The 20,175-nt window shown below is 35.4% G+C and overlaps 1 protein-coding gene across 3 annotated transcripts in view; it reads right to left on the minus strand.

Annotated features, from left to right (window-relative positions):
- Positions 1-20,175, minus strand: part of DENND1B (DENN domain containing 1B) — a 153,929-nt gene that overhangs the window by 7,095 nt on the left and 126,659 nt on the right. For all 3 annotated transcript variants that reach the window (XM_062613427.1, XM_062613426.1, XM_062613428.1), the window contains 5 exons: positions 17,801-17,891; positions 13,889-13,929; positions 12,993-13,061; positions 10,501-10,557; positions 9,581-9,691 (listed from right to left, as the gene is read on the minus strand). In XM_062613427.1, coding sequence (XP_062469411.1) covers positions 9,581-9,691; positions 10,501-10,557; positions 12,993-13,061; positions 13,889-13,929; positions 17,801-17,891 — 369 coding nt within the window. The remainder of the gene's footprint in view (positions 1-9,580; positions 9,692-10,500; positions 10,558-12,992; positions 13,062-13,888; positions 13,930-17,800; positions 17,892-20,175) is intronic.

Genomic DNA, 20,175 nt, shown 5'->3' on the forward strand with positions numbered 1-20,175 from the left:
GCCACAAGCCACCCTTGAACCATCAAGCCTGTACATAAAGTACAGCAAAGAACAACTGCAGCTGGCATGAGGCTACATATAATTATAGTATACATCGTATACATCCTCTTTGGTTTCTGCTCCACTTTGAAAATCTTTCTGTAAATGTTCTGGTAACTGTATAGTTGTGATAAATGCTGATCAATGCAACTAGCAAAAGAAGGTATAAATACAGGTGGAAACAAAGTGTGAAAACTGTTCTCTTCCGCTTGCTGGTAGCCTCATAAAATGTACTACTTTGAAACAAAAATGTAGACAAAATACACGAATGCTAAAGGATTCAAATGTAAGGTGGTTACATTCTTGATTGGGCATGAAAGTCAATCTTTAAAATGTCAACTTTTTATTTAATGCTAGACCTTTCAGAAGCGCAGCTTTCTTGAATGAGTGCTTATTGATCGATACTGAGGCAGGAAGTTTAACAAGGCTGCTGTTATTAATTGTCCTCAAAGTGAGAAACAAATAATCTTTTGATAAATGGCAGCACACACATAATTTCACATTTACTGGCTACTCAATACATCAACACATAAAGTTTCAAGAAAAGAAAAATATCTACTGTGGTTTACATCTGTGAGGTATTATTTTCTCTTTCTTAAAAATTTAAAGATTATTTTTTCATTGTGAGAAAGCAAAATAAATACAAATCTACTGTTACTTATGATTCAGTATTTTATTTTACCTATCATTCTCTACAACTCAATCACAGACATAATTATGGCTCACCTCCAGTAAGGAAGCAAAAGATCTTTCAAGCAAACTTTACAGTTAAGCACAACCCATTGCCCTCCTTTCTGGTTAAAGACCTAAAGCAATAGATAATGAAATCACAGCATAATGAAAGCAACGGAAAGTATTTCACATTACACTCCACTAAGTGTAAGAGCGGAGGCTGATGGAATAATAAGGAAAGAAGAGATATGGAAAGGTAGTAGTTTCTAAACTTTCTCTTCTTTAATGCCCTTCTTTTTCTGAGACATGGTACAAAGAAACACAAGTCTAAATAGTAACAGGGATACCAATTAGCTACGTGAACACCAGATCGGGATAGATACAAGCAATAATTCCAAATTAATTTCTAGAAGAAATCCCTTCAAAGAAATTTCTTGTGTGGTTTGAGTCACAGAAAGTAACACAAAGTAATGATGCCTCACAAAAATAACGCTCTGGTATCAGAAAACTTGTCCTGGATATAAATGAAATAGATGTTATATAGGGTGCCATATTTGCCATTATTATTATTATTATTATTATTATTATTACAACTACAACAACACAGGACTAATGGATAATTTAAAAACTATTATGTTACATAAAAAAAAAACCTTCATCCTTCCTAGGACAGAAACGTTCTCTGATTTAACAGAATCAGACATACAGATGATGTATTTGAAAGAACATGAAGTGGTTGGAAACATCCACAGCTGTATGCCATGAGACGAGTGTCATCAATTCTGAGAACCTGTTAATTAAAATGATAGGGAAACAGAGAAAACAAGTAGGCCCCCAGTGGTAGAAAGAAATCCTTTTCTGTGACAATAAAGAGCCTGCAAAAGCAGGAAATCCTGACAACCAGAAACGTGTAGGAAAGAGTACGGACACAGTACTCTGAAATGAGAAGTAAGCTGTGCTGCAGAGATCTCCACTGACTTCTATAATGTTAAAGGAAACATTGATATTCATGCCAAGGTGGGATTTTCTGCAAATAAGGATGACAGATTTTTGAGATACTTAGTCATGGATAGCATATTATTATTTACATTCTAAATTACTCTGGTGAAAAATTAACAAACTCCAAGCTTCCTACCTTTTATGTGTGCTATAGACCTGAACACAGATAATGAATTTTGTAACACTGCTTTTGATTTTTAAGGACTAATAATGCATCTGGAGATATTTTTTCAGAAATTGTTATGTTTTTCTCCAAAACCCAAACAAACTTCCATTTTCTAAGAATTACAAACTGTTTTCCCTTAGGAAGCCTGCACCATCTCCTGCCCTCCAAATCAGATCAAGACCCCATGCTGCCCACAGTCAGGTATCACCTCCAAATAGCCAGATCTCACTCATTCTCAGTGGCAAAGAGGCTATTCTTAGCAAAAAAGGCCATTTTAAGATGACACACTGTGGCACCATGCCACACATCATTCTAGCTGCAGAGAGTGCATGAGCCGAAGGCAGTCTGGCTTCACTTTAATTGGCAACAAGCACAAGTGTTAGTCTTTTAAAACAGGACGCAGAGATTTTCAGTGCCATTTGCAACAACTGAGGTGAGCAGCTTTTTCTAAACAAGTATTCTCTATGGAACTTTTTAAGAATCAGATTCATCAGGCAGAACGTCCAGTTACAATAACTAAGAAAAATATCACTTATTTTCCCTTTCTGATGGTTATCAGTGGCTTAAATTTACTCAATGATTAGAGGGAAGGGAAATCACAGAATGGAGAGTTGAGGGGGTCACAGTGGAGAGAGAAACGATAAGGGGGATTGTGTGTCAGAAAAGTAAAACTGATCCATGTCTGTATGCACAAAGGCAGGAAAGAGACTGCTGTTTGACATTAACAGCAAAGTCAAGAGACCCAGAAGTAACTCAGGTGCACAGTGTGTAACTTCAGTGAACTGAAGAACTATAAACCCAGTTCATCTGCCTCGAACATGCTACCTGTTTGATACAATTCTTAAAAACAGCAACTGCTGGTTAAATTGATCTTTTGATTCAAATGTGTGCTGTATCCTTAGATTAGAACTATCACATGTAAAATCACTGCTAGAAGTGTTGATTGCAGATCACATGTGACTTTTTCAAAGAAAAACTTACCAAAACCACTGGAGTTAAAATTTATGATGTGGACGTATCCTAAATATAAAAACCATATACCTCCAGACTTCAAGATTCTCTACACAGTGCCAAGGAACTTGGCTGGCACTCAGACTTGGATGCTACTCACTTATTTCAGATATTTTAGGGCCTAAATTACACAATAAACAGCAGGAAAGATTCATCATCAGAATGCAATCTAGATTCTAGGTGGGCTGAGAGCCCTTTGGTCATGCTCCTCTCTCTCCACTTACTGCAGAAAGAGCCTGAAGTAGCACTGCTGATAACTTCAGCATTTCAGTACCATCTAAAATTGGCCTGAATTTAGGCTTTCACATTCAGAGACAAGATCCCGGAAGTAATGGCTTTCTCCATTTCTTCTACTTCTCCCTCCTTTTGCCTCCAGCAGAACTTTATTTTTTAATTAAATTTCTTTAACTTTCAAGCCAGAAGGCAAAGGCAACACGGAAGCTGGGATACAGGTCCCAGCCACTTGCTTATGTTTCTTCTGGCTCCCTGCTTTGGCTAGGTGGAGCCAAAACACGACCCACGGAAGACAGAAGATACACAGCAAATTAAAGCAGAGCATACCATTGTTACCTTAGATGTCAATAAATTCTCCTGTTAAAAAAATTAATCCAGTTATTTCAATGAACTACTAAGGACAGAAAGGTTCATCCAGTTTTGAAGGTGCTTTGTGAAATAGCTTTTTCTTTCAGATCCTCAGAACAAAGAAACCTTGGTAGGTTACCCTCAGAAAGGCTGCCTTTCTATGTGTTAGGAACTAGAACAGGTAACAATAATAGCCACAAATAGCCTCTGGAAACTTTTTGCTTGTCTAAATGTCTCTCTCAGGAGGATAAATAAGAGTTAGATGACTTTGTCCTGTCAAGCACTCCATGAAATGCCCAAAGGGTAACAAAAAATTCCAGAGTGATTTCCTGACCAGCACCCTATCGTGCTTTTTTTTTTTTTTTTAATTGGTGTCATGGTAATTAGTGGAGAGATTTCTCAAATGTTGCCTACTGCAAAACTCAAAGAAGAGGCAGCCACAAGTTTTACACTAGTTTATGGGTGCAGAGCAAACAGAAGTCTTCTGCAGAAACTTGCAACAGTCCCTTGCTTAAAACAGTGGTGAGAAGAGATCAGGCAGAGAAGAGGAGAGCTCACCTAAAACCACACTGAATTAAACCAAACAAGCTTTACAAACTTACACTGAGTCTTTTTTCTTTAATTGTGTTCATGGACTAAATTCAGATCAGTCACTGTCACTGTTTAGAGGCTGTATCTACTATCGAGGGGGGAGGGAGAAGGTTTGAGCCATCTTGTAATTATACCTCTCCTTAGAAGTGTATATTCCTGAAGACAGTATTATGCATGCTACCTGAAAGCATCTAAATGTTTAAATTGCACAAAATCCAATCTTTCCATTAAGAAAGAAAAAAAAAAATAAAAAGAAAGGAAGTACGGCTTAATTTCTAAGAGGGGTTCTGCTGTAAAAAGCAAGGTTTTTACAAGGCAAAGGATGCATGTGTGCCCATGCTATTTTGGAAAGGTACCAGAGCCACGAGAGGGCACTCTCGTAATCTACAATTTGAATTTTTGCTGCCTAGCTTTTTCATTTTTAATTAAAAGGAAATCTGACTGTTTTGTGGAATGAAGAGATCTTACTTGACACACCAAGACAAAAGATTTTTCTCTAAATTAAAGGAAGATAATGTAATCTATAATATTTTCAAATTATAACATGTTATCTAAAGAAACAGAATTTACTAATAAACCAAAGCTTACTTCAAGCCTACATTTTAAAGAAACAAAACAGGATTCATACTAAAAACTACTTCTTGCTGTTTATGGCATCTGTCAATTTGTAATATTTTAGTCAGTGAGAGTACCTCCAGCTATATAACCAGTACTATCTGTGGATGCGAGGCATAGATGTGATCTTAAGCACATTATCTGAATCCAAATACAGGTAAATGCCCTTGATCAGAGTTTTTATGTTTCTGAAGATATTGTGGAGTTGTCTGTGGGTTTGGTTTTGTTTGTTTGTTTATTTTGTGGGGTTTTTTGTTACAGGGGTTCCAGTCACAGAATATGTATATTTAACACTGCAGTATCACAAGAATTCCCTCTCCCCTCATCTTCCCAGGAAAAAAAGTGTCTTCAGAATAGCCCACTCTCACCACTTTTTTTCAGGTTAGGAGGGTAATCAGTTATTGGATGCCTTTTGTAGCTAATTATTATGTCATTCATTTTACTGGCCATTGCAGGGGTATTGATAAATCCAGGCACTCGTAAGGTTATTCTGAACACATCCTCCTGCCTGACACTTGCTATCTTTGTTGAACAGAAGCCAAGTATACCTACTGCCAGCTGAATTATATATTGTCTAGTTACTAGGATACACTTCAGTAAAAGTTTAAGAGCTGCATTTGCAATAAGCTTTCAAAAACAGAATAAATATGATAATTCTCTTCTTTTTGAAAATATCAAGGAAAAAGTTTAGTCTAACTTGGCTTTTATTTGCTTATGCAAAAGTGTTTCTAAAACATTCTTAGGCACTGTATTTAGATCCTGCATAGTCATGGGAAGTAGCTCACTTGTTTTCTTCTATATACAAACTTTTAAAGCACTGCTGACACACAGGGATTCCTGGTAAGTCCACACTTCGAAACCAAACCTTGTTTCCATTACAGCTGCAAGGTAGTGCAAGCCTAAAGGTACAGGTATTACATATACTTCCTTAGAGACAAGGGGGCATTGCTATCTTACTAATTATAAACTGAACTGGTAGCTCTTATTTGGTATTCTGCAAATCTTCAAGAATGTTTCATTAGCCACTGAATACATTAGGACTATTGACATCCTGAAATTCTCCATTTTTTATAAGCTTCCCTATCACCTGATATAACAGTAAAATCACAAAGATCATATTCATGAAGTCAAACAGATCTTCCTGGAATTCTATCCAGACCTATAATAAACATGCTTACTTTTTAATAATACATTAAATTGGAACAATTTTATAGAGTCCTCACTACGTCTAGGCCCCTGTCTACCAAGAAAACTGCATCACCTGGGAGCTTATAATGAAACAGAATTAAAATAGATTAGGCAGAAACGGAATGTGCAGTAGTCTAATATGTGCACTGCCATACCCTCCTCATCAATAGTTAAATGAAGTCAGTTATATCGTTGGCAAGATACTGCAAGATGAGCTGAAACAATCTCATCCTTGCATTAATTTTCATTTAAAAAAATGTAGGTGCTAATTCCTAATTAATGTACGAGAGATGTATTATTAGATCTAGGCATGAAACAGTTAACAGCAGTGCACATGCCAAGGTTTTAATAAGGCTTAACAATAAAAAGCTTCAGTCCTCCACTTTCACTAGATTTTGTGTTGTGGTTTTCCCTTGCTTAGGGCAATCCATCTGTTAATGTTGACTTGCAATACAGTTAAGCTCGCACCCATATAAAAAGCCTAGAACAGCTAACCTAAGCAAGAGCAAGCTCAAATGAATATTACAGAGATAGAACAATTCATCTTAGGTAAAGATTAATTGTGTGTGTGCACATGCGCAGGCACACAGGCACGTATGATGGCACTCCTGTTATTTCTTTTCTTTAGGAAACACTTTCGAAATGAAAATGATAGGAGGGCTAGCTGATCGCTACAGTTTGCAGTAACACAATTATTTACTCTCTGATTAGGCCTTGGCAGCTATTTTACATGCTATAAATTGTTCTGATTTACTGTTAAATTTTTTCAAAGTCTATCGCTAATCTGGGGAAAAAAAAGAAAATACAATAAATCCACTATGACAGCAGTGATAAAGCTTAGTAAATATTCATTGTAAAAAATGGCTCTGCACTGTGACCAGTGCTGGTATTCTCCCTGGGCCAAACTGGCCTTGTTTTCAATAAAACCAGAGAAGTATCCCTTCCCTTGAGCCCTGTTAGGCTGAGGCTGCAGTTGGAACTGTCATCTTCACACAAAAGCAAAGAGGTTGGGTTTTACAAACGCAAAGCCTAATTGGGAGATCTTCATGGCTGTACCCTTGACATTTATTAAGGCCTCATCAACAAAACAGGAAATAACCTTACCAATTAGCAGACCCACAAATAAACTGCTATTTGTTGGAGTAAAAGCAGATTCACTTCCTATTGTAAAGGAAACATCCTCCCAGACCTCAAAATCCTACTATGTATCAATTATTAAAATAATCTTTTACAGCGAAGCAAAATTTCATATCACACCATGTTTTGAAGTAAATGTTTTACAGCATCTCGGTAACTATTAGTATTTATGGATGTTTCTAAGAAGTAGAGAATGAAAAGCTTAACGCCTGCATATAACATGACAAAATACTATACCAAATTCTTTATATTTACAAGTTTCTAAATGTTTCAGTATGGAAGAGAATAGTAACGAAGTGCAGAGGTGGCCCTTGTTTGAAAGCAAGATGACCATTAAAAGCAATCTCTTTTGTTTGTTTTTGTTTACATTTTGGGGTAAATTCAAATACACTGATATTGCAATTTACTATCTCATTATTACCTTAAATATACACCAAAATGCACAAACTGCACATCAGCACTGTGAATTCAAATATATATTTTAATTTGGATGTCAAGTTTAGTATCACCACTTACTCATGAAGAACTTACATTTATGTTACCCTATTCACATACTTAACAAGAAAAACAACAAAAAACCCCAAACAAGAGTAGGAATAGCAGACTTCCTTTTTAGAAACATTTTTGTTTCTTTGCTTTTGGGAAGGAGGAGGAAGTGGGAATAGGATGAGTGAGAGGTGAAGAAGACTATGTGAGAGCAGATTTCTTGGGAAGTGACCACCATTTGCTCCTTCCTTCTCAGTGGGCTCATGTGACATTTGGGACAAGAGCGGGGGAGAACACACAGGACCTTCAGCAGGGCAAAACTGCAGGGCTATTAGTTACAAGTTTTGTTAGTAAATAAACCCTACATATGTATACACATACATAAACATGCATGTGTATATGTATATATGAAAACAAAACTATGGACTGATACGCACTCCTGCCTTGTTTTCAAAACTAAAAGATGACTGGTAGAAACAGCAACAATGATATTAAAGGATTCAGTCATATACAGCTGTATGAACACAAAAGCATACAGAAGTTAAATTGTTCTGTCCAATCACAGGCCTTCAAAAGAAATGTTTAATTGTACCAAGGTAAATAATATTCCTTCACATCCCTGGACTCCTGTACCTAACAGTATGCAGCACTACCATATCAGCAAATTATTGCAGTTTTCGTTAATAAAAGCAGACTCTAAAAATTCACTGACTACAAGGATACATTTGTGTTACATATTTGCACAGATACATACAATTGTAAAATCACCTACACTAATCTGTGAATGTTGGCTTAGAATTCATTAAAAGCTTTTTAGTATATCACACAATCAGATTATTTGGGTGGGGGGAAGTTGCTATGTATTAAGAAGACAATTACCTATTAGTAACAAATATTTGCAGAACTATTCATGTTATTAACATTAGAGCTCTGTACTCATGCATTTAGATTTGTGTATCTTCTCATACTCAGTGAAGAAAATCTACTGTACACAAATTCTCAAAAGAATTCCAGCACCACAGCTCCCATACATAAAAGTATGTGTATATAAAAGTATACTGAGGGCACAGAGTTTAAAATCACAAAAACACGTACAAAGTGAAACCTACCTAAATAATCAAAGAAGAAAGTCTAGTCTTTGTATCATAAATAAGCCTACTAAAAACAATGACCTAATACTAATGTACAATTTTAACATAATTTAGCAATAATCTGCAACAATTCTATGTTAAATTTTCATACTTGTTATGCATAAAACCTGATTAAAAATCAAATTGATTAAGTAGAAAATTCAGATTTTTATCATTGCAATATCTCAAGTATAAAACAAAGTGTTGTTAGATCCACTGGACTGAATTTCTATACTTAATTCCCATATGAGGAAGACACACGCATTAAAAATCCACGTATAAACATTAATTATATGTATTAAAAACATGCAATAACAATATAAAATATACACCCACACATTAAAACATGTACATATGCAGGCATTTATTCCCAGAAAAATGTGTTAAAAAAAAATATTTTATGAAATAAAACTGTCAACATGAATCCAAAGACATGAAAACACTTGCCAAAGTTGAGATGCTACACCTGTTACTTCAAATCAAGAATAGAAAGGTTCACAGAACAAAAGGACAAGAGATATGCACTGAAATATCTAGCTGATTTGTTAATAAAATAACAAATCATAACTATCTAAGTAAGGATAAAGGCCATGTGACTGCAAAATCAATTTATTATAAATACAAAATGAATGTGCCCCCCTATAAGAAACAAAAAAAGATAACATGACACAGATCTATGAATAGACCAGAATCTATTTTCTGTGAGAAGCCTTTATCAAAAACAGCATTTAAGAATTAAATCTCTTACACATCTCCCAGGTTTTCCCCTCTCAACAGGGATAAAATACGAATAGCATTTTTCCTCTATTCAGCAGTACAGCAGTATTTCTATAAGGTCTGTTAATCACCAGCCAAGCACAGACAGTAAAATAACCTTAAACAGATTCACTGATGAATTACTATTAGGCGGCAAAAATCTTCCTCATATGTATGTGGATAAGAACAGGAGTTTCGGGTGCCTTACCTGTGCCAGCCTTCGTTTTTCAGAGTTTGCTCTTTTCTCACAATGCAGTGTGTAGACAGGAGCAGTCCGTACTGCACCAGCACAGCAAGTTCCATACTCTTCCTCACTCTCCTACGCAACAAAACAGATTTAAATTCCTTTATTTATAATCATTATCTGCAAAGTACCCTCCATATTATGCATGCAGAATGCATCCAAAATTATCTTGCCACAATCTATTACTGTCATGAAAATACCATCTGTAGTAAGAAAATCAAATTTAGCTTTTCAAGAAGCTGAATTGTCAACACTGTCATTTAAAAGATGAATTGTTCAAATGTCTAGGAAATATTTTTGAAAGTTTTCTTAAAATAGCATAAGATATATCTAAAACCCAGATCATTCTCCCTACAGAAAAATCTCATGTGGAAACAAAATTTTCAATAGGAAAAGCAGCCGCAAAATGCCAAAAAAACATCTTTTCTGACTTTTTTGCAAGGCTACTTTTGCAAAACAAAATTATTCCTTCATTTTTAAATGTTGCCATTGTTCACCTATCTTATGGAACCAAAAAGAACAACTACACTTTCTGAAATACACTGCACTGTAAGACGCTCCCCTCTCAAATTCTCAGCTTGAAGCAAAGGCTTCGATTGTGATATCAAAGCAATCAACTTTATGAAAACATACATCCTGTTAATGTATCTTTGAAGACCTCTGTTGTTCCATGATAAAATATGCAAACAATAAAGAGATTATTCAGTGGATGCATAGAATGACAGATAGTTGCCAGAGGGCTCGTTATGAAAAATGTATTGTTGAACAAAGGGCTAAGCATATTTCAAAAGTCATTAAAAACACAAATCTCATGTGATTTGTAAAGTATAAGCTTCAAACTGATACAGGAATCAATGTGAGAAAGTAAAAAGTGTACTACGTACCTTGTGTTTTAACTTACTCTTCACTTCTTTTATTCCTTGCCTTGCCTGATATTTTGCCTAGAAAAATAAATGGATTTAAGTAGCTCTGCAAAATGCTGGCTGTACACGCTTTATGATGCCATACTAATTTTACCTTTTTTTTTAAACAATACCCTGTGATATAAAGAAGGGCAATAATCTTTATCACTAATTTCATACATGTATTGTCAGTATGTTTTTTATATTTATGCCTTGCCTGTATATTAAGGATTTTTTTCCAGTACATGCCTCCCAATGCTGTGAAAACATACATACACAAAAATTCTCCAGTATTGCTAAGGTCAGGCTAAAAATGGTCATGTACTCCTTTATTTGAAATTGTCCTTTAAATTTAAAGGGGTATTTAGCAGTCAGGCATGCTGGAAAACTGTTAAGATTTTTAAGATGACTGTTACAGTGTTCCAGTCTGGCAACTTGCAGGGCAACATCAATCTTAAGAGAAATGATTTCTTATGCAGATGGAGATTTTGCCCAGTGTTGCTGAACAGTGTAGTGCTGTTACTTAGGGGAGAATTCTATGTGTATTAAAATAGGCAGCCAAAGATCACTGTTGCATAGAAAACAGCCAAGCATAGAGAAATGAATTATCAATACAGAATATTGTGTACTTACATTTAAAAATATTGAAAAAAATAGGAGAGAGAAGGGGTAGGAAAAAAAAAAGAAAAAGGTGGGTGGGGTGGGGCAAAGCACCAAAGCCCCTAACCCTAACAGAAGAAAAAGGTATATTTGTTATATGCACACAGGAAAAAAACTACGAAAGTCTTCAAGGCTGTCTTGAAAATATGACTTTAAAAAATACATTTAAGGGCATAAATATCTAGAAGACACCTATTTTTTCTGTGTGTTTCTATACATAGGATTTCAGAAAATCATTTTCTCGAATCTAGAGGTCAGAGAGACTTTTTGATCTCTAAATCATACATCTATAAGCTCAATAACAGCACAATGGGGTGCCATGTAGCAGATGCTAAACTGAGAGACACTTTAAACTTTCCAGATCATGCTCACAGCATTTGGATGAATTTTGGAGGGCTTTGCTCTAACTGAGGAATGGTACCAAGCACATTACTCAAGGCTACCAGTCAGTTATCTAGCAATTAAGAAATGCCTATTTCATTCCTCTAGTAGAAGGCACTATAAAGGGCAATAGCATAAAATCCTAAATGGAGTATAAATTTGAATACCTTATATACATAGATCCTTACAAAAACTACCAATGTTTCCTGGCATACACAGAAGTTCACTCTGAAGAACCTTTATTATTAAGGACATAATTATCAAAATTGAAGGCTGGGAGAAGACCATCCAACCACAGTCTAAGCTAGTGTAATTTGAAAAAGAATAATTTGCAGATAACCTGTTAATGAACCAATTTTTTAATGATAAATGAATCCATGAATATGAAATGTATTTATTTACCTATTTTTCTCCATGACTGCTGTGTTTTTCAACTGATGTAAAATTAAAACTTCTGTTTGAAAACTTTACTTAAAATACACTTACTCAGATTGATGTACTGATTTATTCAGGACTACTTATTATGCATCCAACTAGTGAAACATTTTGAAAAGCGAAAAGGAAGCCTACAGTCTTTTCCCATATACTAAAAATGAAACCTTAAAATACTTCCCACTTCATTTGACACTACTGCTGTTTTCCCATACTGCATAGTACCATATAATGTCACATGCTTTATTGGTTAGACAGTCTTTGAAAACAAGATCTTTTAAGCTCAAAAGTATAAGCACTAAATCCAGCTAAAAATGTGTATGCTAGTATCATCTTAAAAGAGAGATGATAGAAGAGACTTGCTGCACATATTATCAATGCTTTACCACATCTTTTCAATAGTGCAGCACTTTGTGCCAAAGTGAAATTGCATCTGTTTAAGCCAGGACTCCATTTGTCTACCATGAACTATATGTCTTCTGAGCAGAGATCTCTACATCATGTTAATGCTATAGACTATGTAACTATATACGATAACACTGTATTTATATTACATATAAATGTAATATTTACAAAATGTTTTACACTCACGTTAATGCCTGTGCTGTGTTACAGGACTTTAGTGTAAATGAGAATTTCTATTTTCAGAGTCCATATTTCAATCATGTTGTCACTAGGTTAGGAAGAATTTACAGCTGTGTATCAAATATCTAAATGATATTCAAATAAGCTTCTAGCATATAGTATAATTGAAACAAAACCAGCACACTGATGCTTTGAAAATCTCTGTTGTTGCATATAATCTATCTGGGAGACTGAATCAACTCTAAATCCTAGTGCTATATGAGAAAATAAATGAAGCCAAAACTTTCTACGGGCTGAAGTGTTTTTCTGCAATAGATTTATAAAATGCTAAGGTTTTTAACTATTCAGGAAGAATGAGAGGTTGTAGGAATTTGCAGTATTTTTATTTATTATTTATTTGAAATAGAAGATCTTACGAATTTATATGCTGTTTTCACAGCCGGAGTGGCTTTGGTCATTGCTGTGTTGATCAGTGCACCGCCTTTCTGAAAAACACAAAAGATGTACTTCAGTAATATTTTAACGTAAGTCAACCTTAAGACAACAGCAAGGAAAAATAACGTACTTTGGAGAAATAACCATCTTTTTAAATCAGTAAGAATAACCACAGCTGTGTTTGCTCCCCAACCTGCTGTCTGCAGCTACACAAGGGTTACAGTACATCATTATCACAGCTGACACATTTATCAATGCATTCTAACAGAATGATGTATTTTCATTCTTCATTCATTGTAACTATTTCAAAATCAATTCAGAAGTTACGGCTATTTTTCATGCTTTCCTACCGTATTTATTATGCAACTTAAAAATACTTTGACCTGACAGAAAAGACTCTCTCATTTAATCACACAAGAATTCTCTTACTCTAAAATAATATATTTTAGTAATCCTGCAGAATAACAAGGTTATACCAAGGGTCTTCTGCTAGCCAAACTGCACAAATCCATTTCAACAAAACTGCTATTTACTAGAAGTGATAAACTTTGCATCAAATTCTGCTGTCACACCTAATTCACAGTAACGATATGTAACGTGAAACAGCAGTGTTCCCTGACTATACAGACTGAAAAAACATGTGGGTTTGGGCATTTGTTTTGTGCATGGGGCTGCTTGCTTCTTACAAAAAAAAAAAAAAAACAAATCTTCAAAAAAAGAAAGAAATATTGCAGAAAACATACGCATGACATTTATTATAGAATGCACTTATATTGCCTTGCAAATAAACAAACTTTTACAATTACATATATGTATGTAAAAGTACAAAGATTTAGAGAAAAGGATAGCCAGTATAATTACTTAACCAAGCTTATACCTTCACTGTGTGCATCCACTGTTGATAAGATCTTGAATTTCCTGAAATAGAAGTGTAAAATATAACACAATTAAATGTACATTCAAAACTTTAAATGTTTCAAGCCTCCTCACAATCTGCATAAAAAATTCCCTTAGAGGATTATTCATTAATTTCATTCTTTCCAGACAGACAAGGAATGTAAAGATAAGAATGTGTACAACAAGAAAAAAAGTAAGTATTTCTTATTTCATGCTTTCAATTTCTTTTCACTGAACAGAGTTTTTAATTCTGATTGAAGTAGAAAGATAAATTAAAACTACAATAACTATAATATTCTGCTAAAAAGTCTTAAAAGAAAAACACGTCTCCAATGAAAGAACAAGATATAATGAACTGAATTCAAGCATAATGATCCCACTGAGCAAACTTTCAAGTACAAAAACTACATGGACTGTAGATGGTACCATCCCAAGGAAAAAGAAGGAGAGAAAAGTCTTAAGGATTATGGCACAACCATACACTCCTGTGCAGGAAAAAGGCCTTTTTAATTATTAATCATACCTACTTTCTTTCACAAAGGAAAATTTCTAAAAGGCAAGTGAGAGCTACTGGCTTTTGTAGAACTACTGAGGATTACAGTGCTACTAAGCTGGCTATAAAGTGTTCAATTCTACTGAGCACTTGATGAAGAAATGAATACTATTTCCTGTTGAACACCAAAGATTGCATCCCTGATCCCTGAGTAAGTTTTAGAATACATCAGCCACCCGAGCACTCCAGTACTGGGAGCTCTTTCTAACCCCAGACGAGATGAGACAAGAACGCTGAAGTTGCAGAGAGTTTATCTGTTTTGGAAAGATCATACTGGTATATCCTTGACGTTACAGACTTTTAACAGGAATTCACAAAACTTCTTAAGCCTTGCAATAATCAATTAACTAAGGCCTGGGTGGAATTACTACAGTGGCTAGTGGGAAGCCAAAACATTCTCCTAGAACATGGCTAGGAACTAACTGGATCATTGCAAAAGGTAATCTCAAGTTTCGCAATGAGGTGAAAAATTGAGCTGTTTATACTCATATCAGGCACTTTCACCCACCCCAGTAAATTCTTTAGAAACAATTTAAAGACAGCCAAACTCTCAGGAATGATGGTGCAAGTGAAAGCAATAGTCGCTTAGAAAGGAGAGAGCCTGATAACGATGATGATGCTCCTATCTCCAGTATGAACAACAAAGCACAACCTAAAGCAAACATAGGCTGCCCAGGGAGGTTGTGAATGCTCCATCCCTGGCAGTGCTCAAGACCAGGCTGGACGAGGCCTTGGGTGATATGATTTAGCGTAAGGTGTCCCTGCCCATGGCAGGGGGGGTGGAACTAGATGATCTTAAGGTCCTTTCCAACCCTAACGATTCTATGATTCTATGGCTCATTTTTTACATCTTTGATCTGGCTCCCTGGAACCACCATAGAAAGTAGTATACCAATAACATGTAACAAGGTGACATTTAACCACTGCTAGTGCATTAATGGAATTTCAATGAATCATAAGTACTTTCTCTAACATGACATTTTATAACTTCAAGTTCTTATAAACTATATTCCTACAGCATCTGGCTTGTGATGTCCTTAACAGTGACTTCTTCCACATCTGCGCTTTCTCTGTCACAGCTTATGACTAATGCAACTACTAGAGTCAGTAAATGAGTTCACAGAAAATCAATAAGAAGTTAAATTGCCTTCTGGTTGTGTAGAAAGACTTTAGGGAAGGCAATGAAGAATACAGATACTCATCTACAGAAAAGGCCATAGTAACACTGCATACCCCCAGCTAGAGTTAACTTCCTAAAACTAGTAAGAAAATGCTGACTACTTGAAATAAATTATTATTAAAAGAGAGGTTCAAAGGATTTCAGTTTTCCTTATACTATCACGATTCACATTAGACCAACTAGTAAAATCCATGTGATTACAAATTATTTAATGGATACATTCTACAAGAAATACAAGTGCTAAGCCTTGCATCACTATATTCTTGTATTGAAAGTTACATAAATCTCTTGAGAACTAATACTTCTGTTACATGTATAGTTTATGTATATATGTGGAAAACAAAATTCTAAGTGAGAACTGTAACGAAGAAGGCTGACAAATTCCTTTTTGTATTCTTTTTGACTACTTTACTGGGGGGGGAAGGGGGGAAATCATAAAAACTAATTAAATCTACATCTATTCTCCAATCCAGTTTAATTTTCTGTGCTGGAAAAAAACAAATTAAAAAAGATTACTTAAACATTTTTCACTTGATTCAGTAATTTTTAAATAACGCTCTCTATAGCTAAGAATATGTTCACCTGTCCTTTTAATAGCTTGTACTAACTTAATAGCTAACTTAATAGCTAACACTAACTTTCTGTGACATTTCTGAAGGCTGGGTTTCACCTGTTTGTTTAAAACCTTGGTCTTCCTGATAAAGTTGGTGGGAGTTAACTCTGCAAAAAGATCATACTTCTACACCATTAGCCTCACAAAATGTCACCTTTAATTGCATACATATTGTTAGCCCTGCACTTCATAATGATAATGAGACAGCAGTTATGTAAATACTGAATATGTGCCCTAAGCCATTTGTCCACAGCCTGGCAATATACAGCTTGTCTGACTTGAAAAGTACACACGCAGTGCCATCTAACCGAGAACTGCTAGCAAAGCTGAGCATTCCCTCCTGAGCAGAGCCAGGTGAGACGTGGTTCACAGGCTGCCAGAACACAGCCAGAAACACACTTTATCTAACTTCTATTGCAGTTTTATTGCAACCTCCTGACCCCCTAACTGCAGTCAGCAAGCAAACTCTGAATACTGACATCACCTATCTGAATAATGGATGCTCAATGCCTAAAATCTGTTTACAGAGAAGCATGTTATCCTAAAAAGGCAGAAAAGAAGTAAATCTCTTTATAACTAACCCCACGTTAATCAAGAAAAAAAAAGCACAAATTATGTGCTAGATCATAGCACAAGACACAGAGGGCAGGAGAAGGCACTGAAAATCTTGAACAAAAGCATTTAAATACTCTTAGTATAAAAAAGGTGTTTTGCAGAAGGTGAAGATGGCTCTGCACCACTTGATGATTTCTTGGTGGGGAGACTGGTGCTTCTAAACTACTTTCAAGACTGACCATAAAATAGCATTTCTGCTGTCATGCATATATAACAATTCAGCTGTACTAAATGTTTAACAGGAAACCACCCGACAATCCTTTAATAATGAGGAATGGAATAAGCATGCACTGTTCTATAGGGGTTAACTTTGTAAGCCAGCTAATGTGAAAATTGTTGTAAGAATTGTCAGTGAACATAGGGAAACCACATAAGGACTAATATTTATGTTGAGGTGGTAAAATTCCATTGTCCCTTCTCACATGACATATAAATGTTAAAAAAATTCCTCTTTTTTAGAGCAAGTGGAAGAAATAAAATTTGTCTAAAAATGTGGGAAATCACTCCAATTTCTGCACTACAGAAATAATGACGTGAAAAAAGAAGTTTATGGAAAACATAACTAGCAAAGATCTGCAGCATAAGTTTCAAAATTTTAAAAATACGGTTGACAGAATGTACCATATTATTAAAATGTGCAATAAAAAAATGTAAGTAATATAGTGATATTTCATCATACACTGAAAATTAAGTATTATTTTACCAGATTAAACCAAAATATCTTCATTTACTATACTGCTATAACTTGATACATATTAGTAAGTGTCCCAACAGTCATTTGTTACAGGCTAAATCCAAGAATGAATGGAAACAATGAAACAGTAACAAAATTGGTGACTTGTGAAATTTACAGGACATCGTAAGGACTTCATCATATTGAACAGCTGCCAAAGAAGAAGCATCAATGAATACACTCAAATTAATCCTATACCTCCACCAAAGCCTCCTGCTGTGATTTCTTCTTCAAAAACATCCGAGAATCCTCTTCCTGCATTTAATTTTGATAGCCGACCATCAATAAACTGGAAGAAAAAAAGCACAGAAGGAAGTCACATTTTGCTGTCTCTTCTGTTATTAGAGACATATGAGCACATGGATTCACACCTATATATAAGTGTACAAAGACTGAAATGATCCAAATATGTCAGAAAAAGTCAAAATAAGGTAATTAATGATGAAACATCTCAGAAGTATGAATACACACTTTTCCAGTATTACCAGGCTTCAAAGAAGTACAATGAGCACATTCATAACGGTTTAAAATTCTCTCAAAAAGCAACCCCTCCCTTTTTGTTTTGAAAAGGCTAACTCAAGCCTGAGAGATAAAGTGAGAAAGTATTTTTTTCCAGTTATACACAGTTCACCTTCTAGCAAGAGTTACCAGTTATGCACTGGTACTAAACAGTATATAGGAACTAACCAAAATGATTTGGCTATACCATGTTTTACCACAGACTATCTAAACAGTGCCAGTGACAATCTTATGCTTGTCAATGAATAGACTAGTGACATGAAACAAATTACTTTCTCAGACCAGAAAATAATTCTAGCAGCAAGAATAAGGCGAGCACAAAGCTAACCATTTCTTTCTCTTTCTTGTCTAAATTACTTATTTATTTTTTTTTATTTTACTCCAAGTTGGCTTTTCTCCAGATAGGTTGGTTCATGGTCAGACCACTCTGGGATCACTGGATTATTTCACAGTAAGAAAAAGAGATAAGAGCATCCTCAGCTACTGCTGTGAGGAAAAAAATCCAAACAAACATCCCTCCCATTCCCAGCCTTTGAACTGTAAGACATTATCTCTTTTGGGAAAGTTATTAATTCATTCCATACTATAAACTAACATAAGATTTATGGTCATACTCACCATTTGGTAAATCCTATCAACAGAAGGCTGAGACACTGACTAAATTTTAGAGGATGACTCCAACAGAGTATTTAATGTAAGTACTGACAAACCGAACTGTTAGCAAGAAGATACTGGAGACATTATTTGGAAAGCTAAAGCCCTGATAGAAGTAAATCTGGCCAGGGATGGCCAGGGCAACATGAAAAAGTTTCTGTATGTAAGTTGGTGACAGAAGGAGGTCTAGGGGAAATGTGGGCCCTCTCCAGCTGGAAATGGGAGACCTAGTGATTCAGGACATGGAGAAGGCAAAGGTACTCAACGATTTTTTTGCCTTGGTCTTCACCAGCAAGAACTCCAGCCACACTGCCCCAAGTCACAGTCGGCAATGGCAGGGACTGGTAGAATGAAGAACCACATGCTGTAGAAGATCAGGTTCAAGACCATCTAACAAATCTGGAGGTGCACAAGTCCGTGGGACCCAATAAGATGCATCCACAGGTCTTGAAGGAACTGGTGGATAAAGTGGCTAAGCTACTATCCATCATATTGAGAACTTGTGGCAGTTCAGTGAAGTTACCACTGACTGGAAAGGGGAAACATAACACCCACTTTGAAAATGGGAAAAAAGGAAGACGTGGGGAACTATAGCTATCTCAAGAAATGCATTTGCACTGAGATCAGAGAGCCCTTGGTTGGTTAGCACTTTCCATGAAAAACTAGTAATTCTAGTGCTACTCTTGGATTTTTAGATGACAATGGACAGAACTACCATAAACCTTAAATAATTTTTGTTTCTAAGAACAAAATATACACCATATCCATTTCAGAAGATCTTGTTGCACAGGTGATAAAGGGTAGGGGAGGAGAGATGATGTTTGTGAGCTAAACCAAATAACTTATTTAGGCAGAAGTAAAAATTACAAATCTATTCAGCCATTATTAAAAACAAAAGTTAGTAGAAGCAAATGCATCATCATAAATGTGATTTCTACACAATAACAGCTCAATAGCTTTCAAGAAGAGAGCTCAACTCAAACTTTATAAATGAAATTAGAAATTACTAATACTGTTCAAAGACTTCATATTCTTCAAGTCCTAATCCTGCATTCATTATATATTTTTCTAGTTAGCACTTTCCACCATTTTAGGAACACATCCCAGTAAATGCTGCAGATTACATTACTTATATAATTACATTATCTAACAAGATATTCTAGCATTAGGGTCATGTTAGTACTAAGAATGAATTAATATTTTCCCTGGACACTCAGAACTATGTGACAAGTAAGATGCAACTATTAATTGCTTACAGCTTGAAATAATGATTAGCTACCTTCAGTGCTACCCTCATGAAAGGGCAGCCTTTCTAAGGCTCTGAAAAAATCTAATAAATAGACAACATACATAATAGTACAAATATCAAATATGTGGAAAAAAAAAACAGTGAGAAAAGT

Source organism: Pezoporus occidentalis, unplaced genomic scaffold (genome assembly GCF_034315485.1).
Source record: "Pezoporus occidentalis ecotype Australia unplaced genomic scaffold, CSIRO_AGI_Poc_V1 ctg167, whole genome shotgun sequence".
NCBI lineage: Eukaryota > Metazoa > Chordata > Aves > Psittaciformes > Psittacidae > Pezoporus > Pezoporus occidentalis.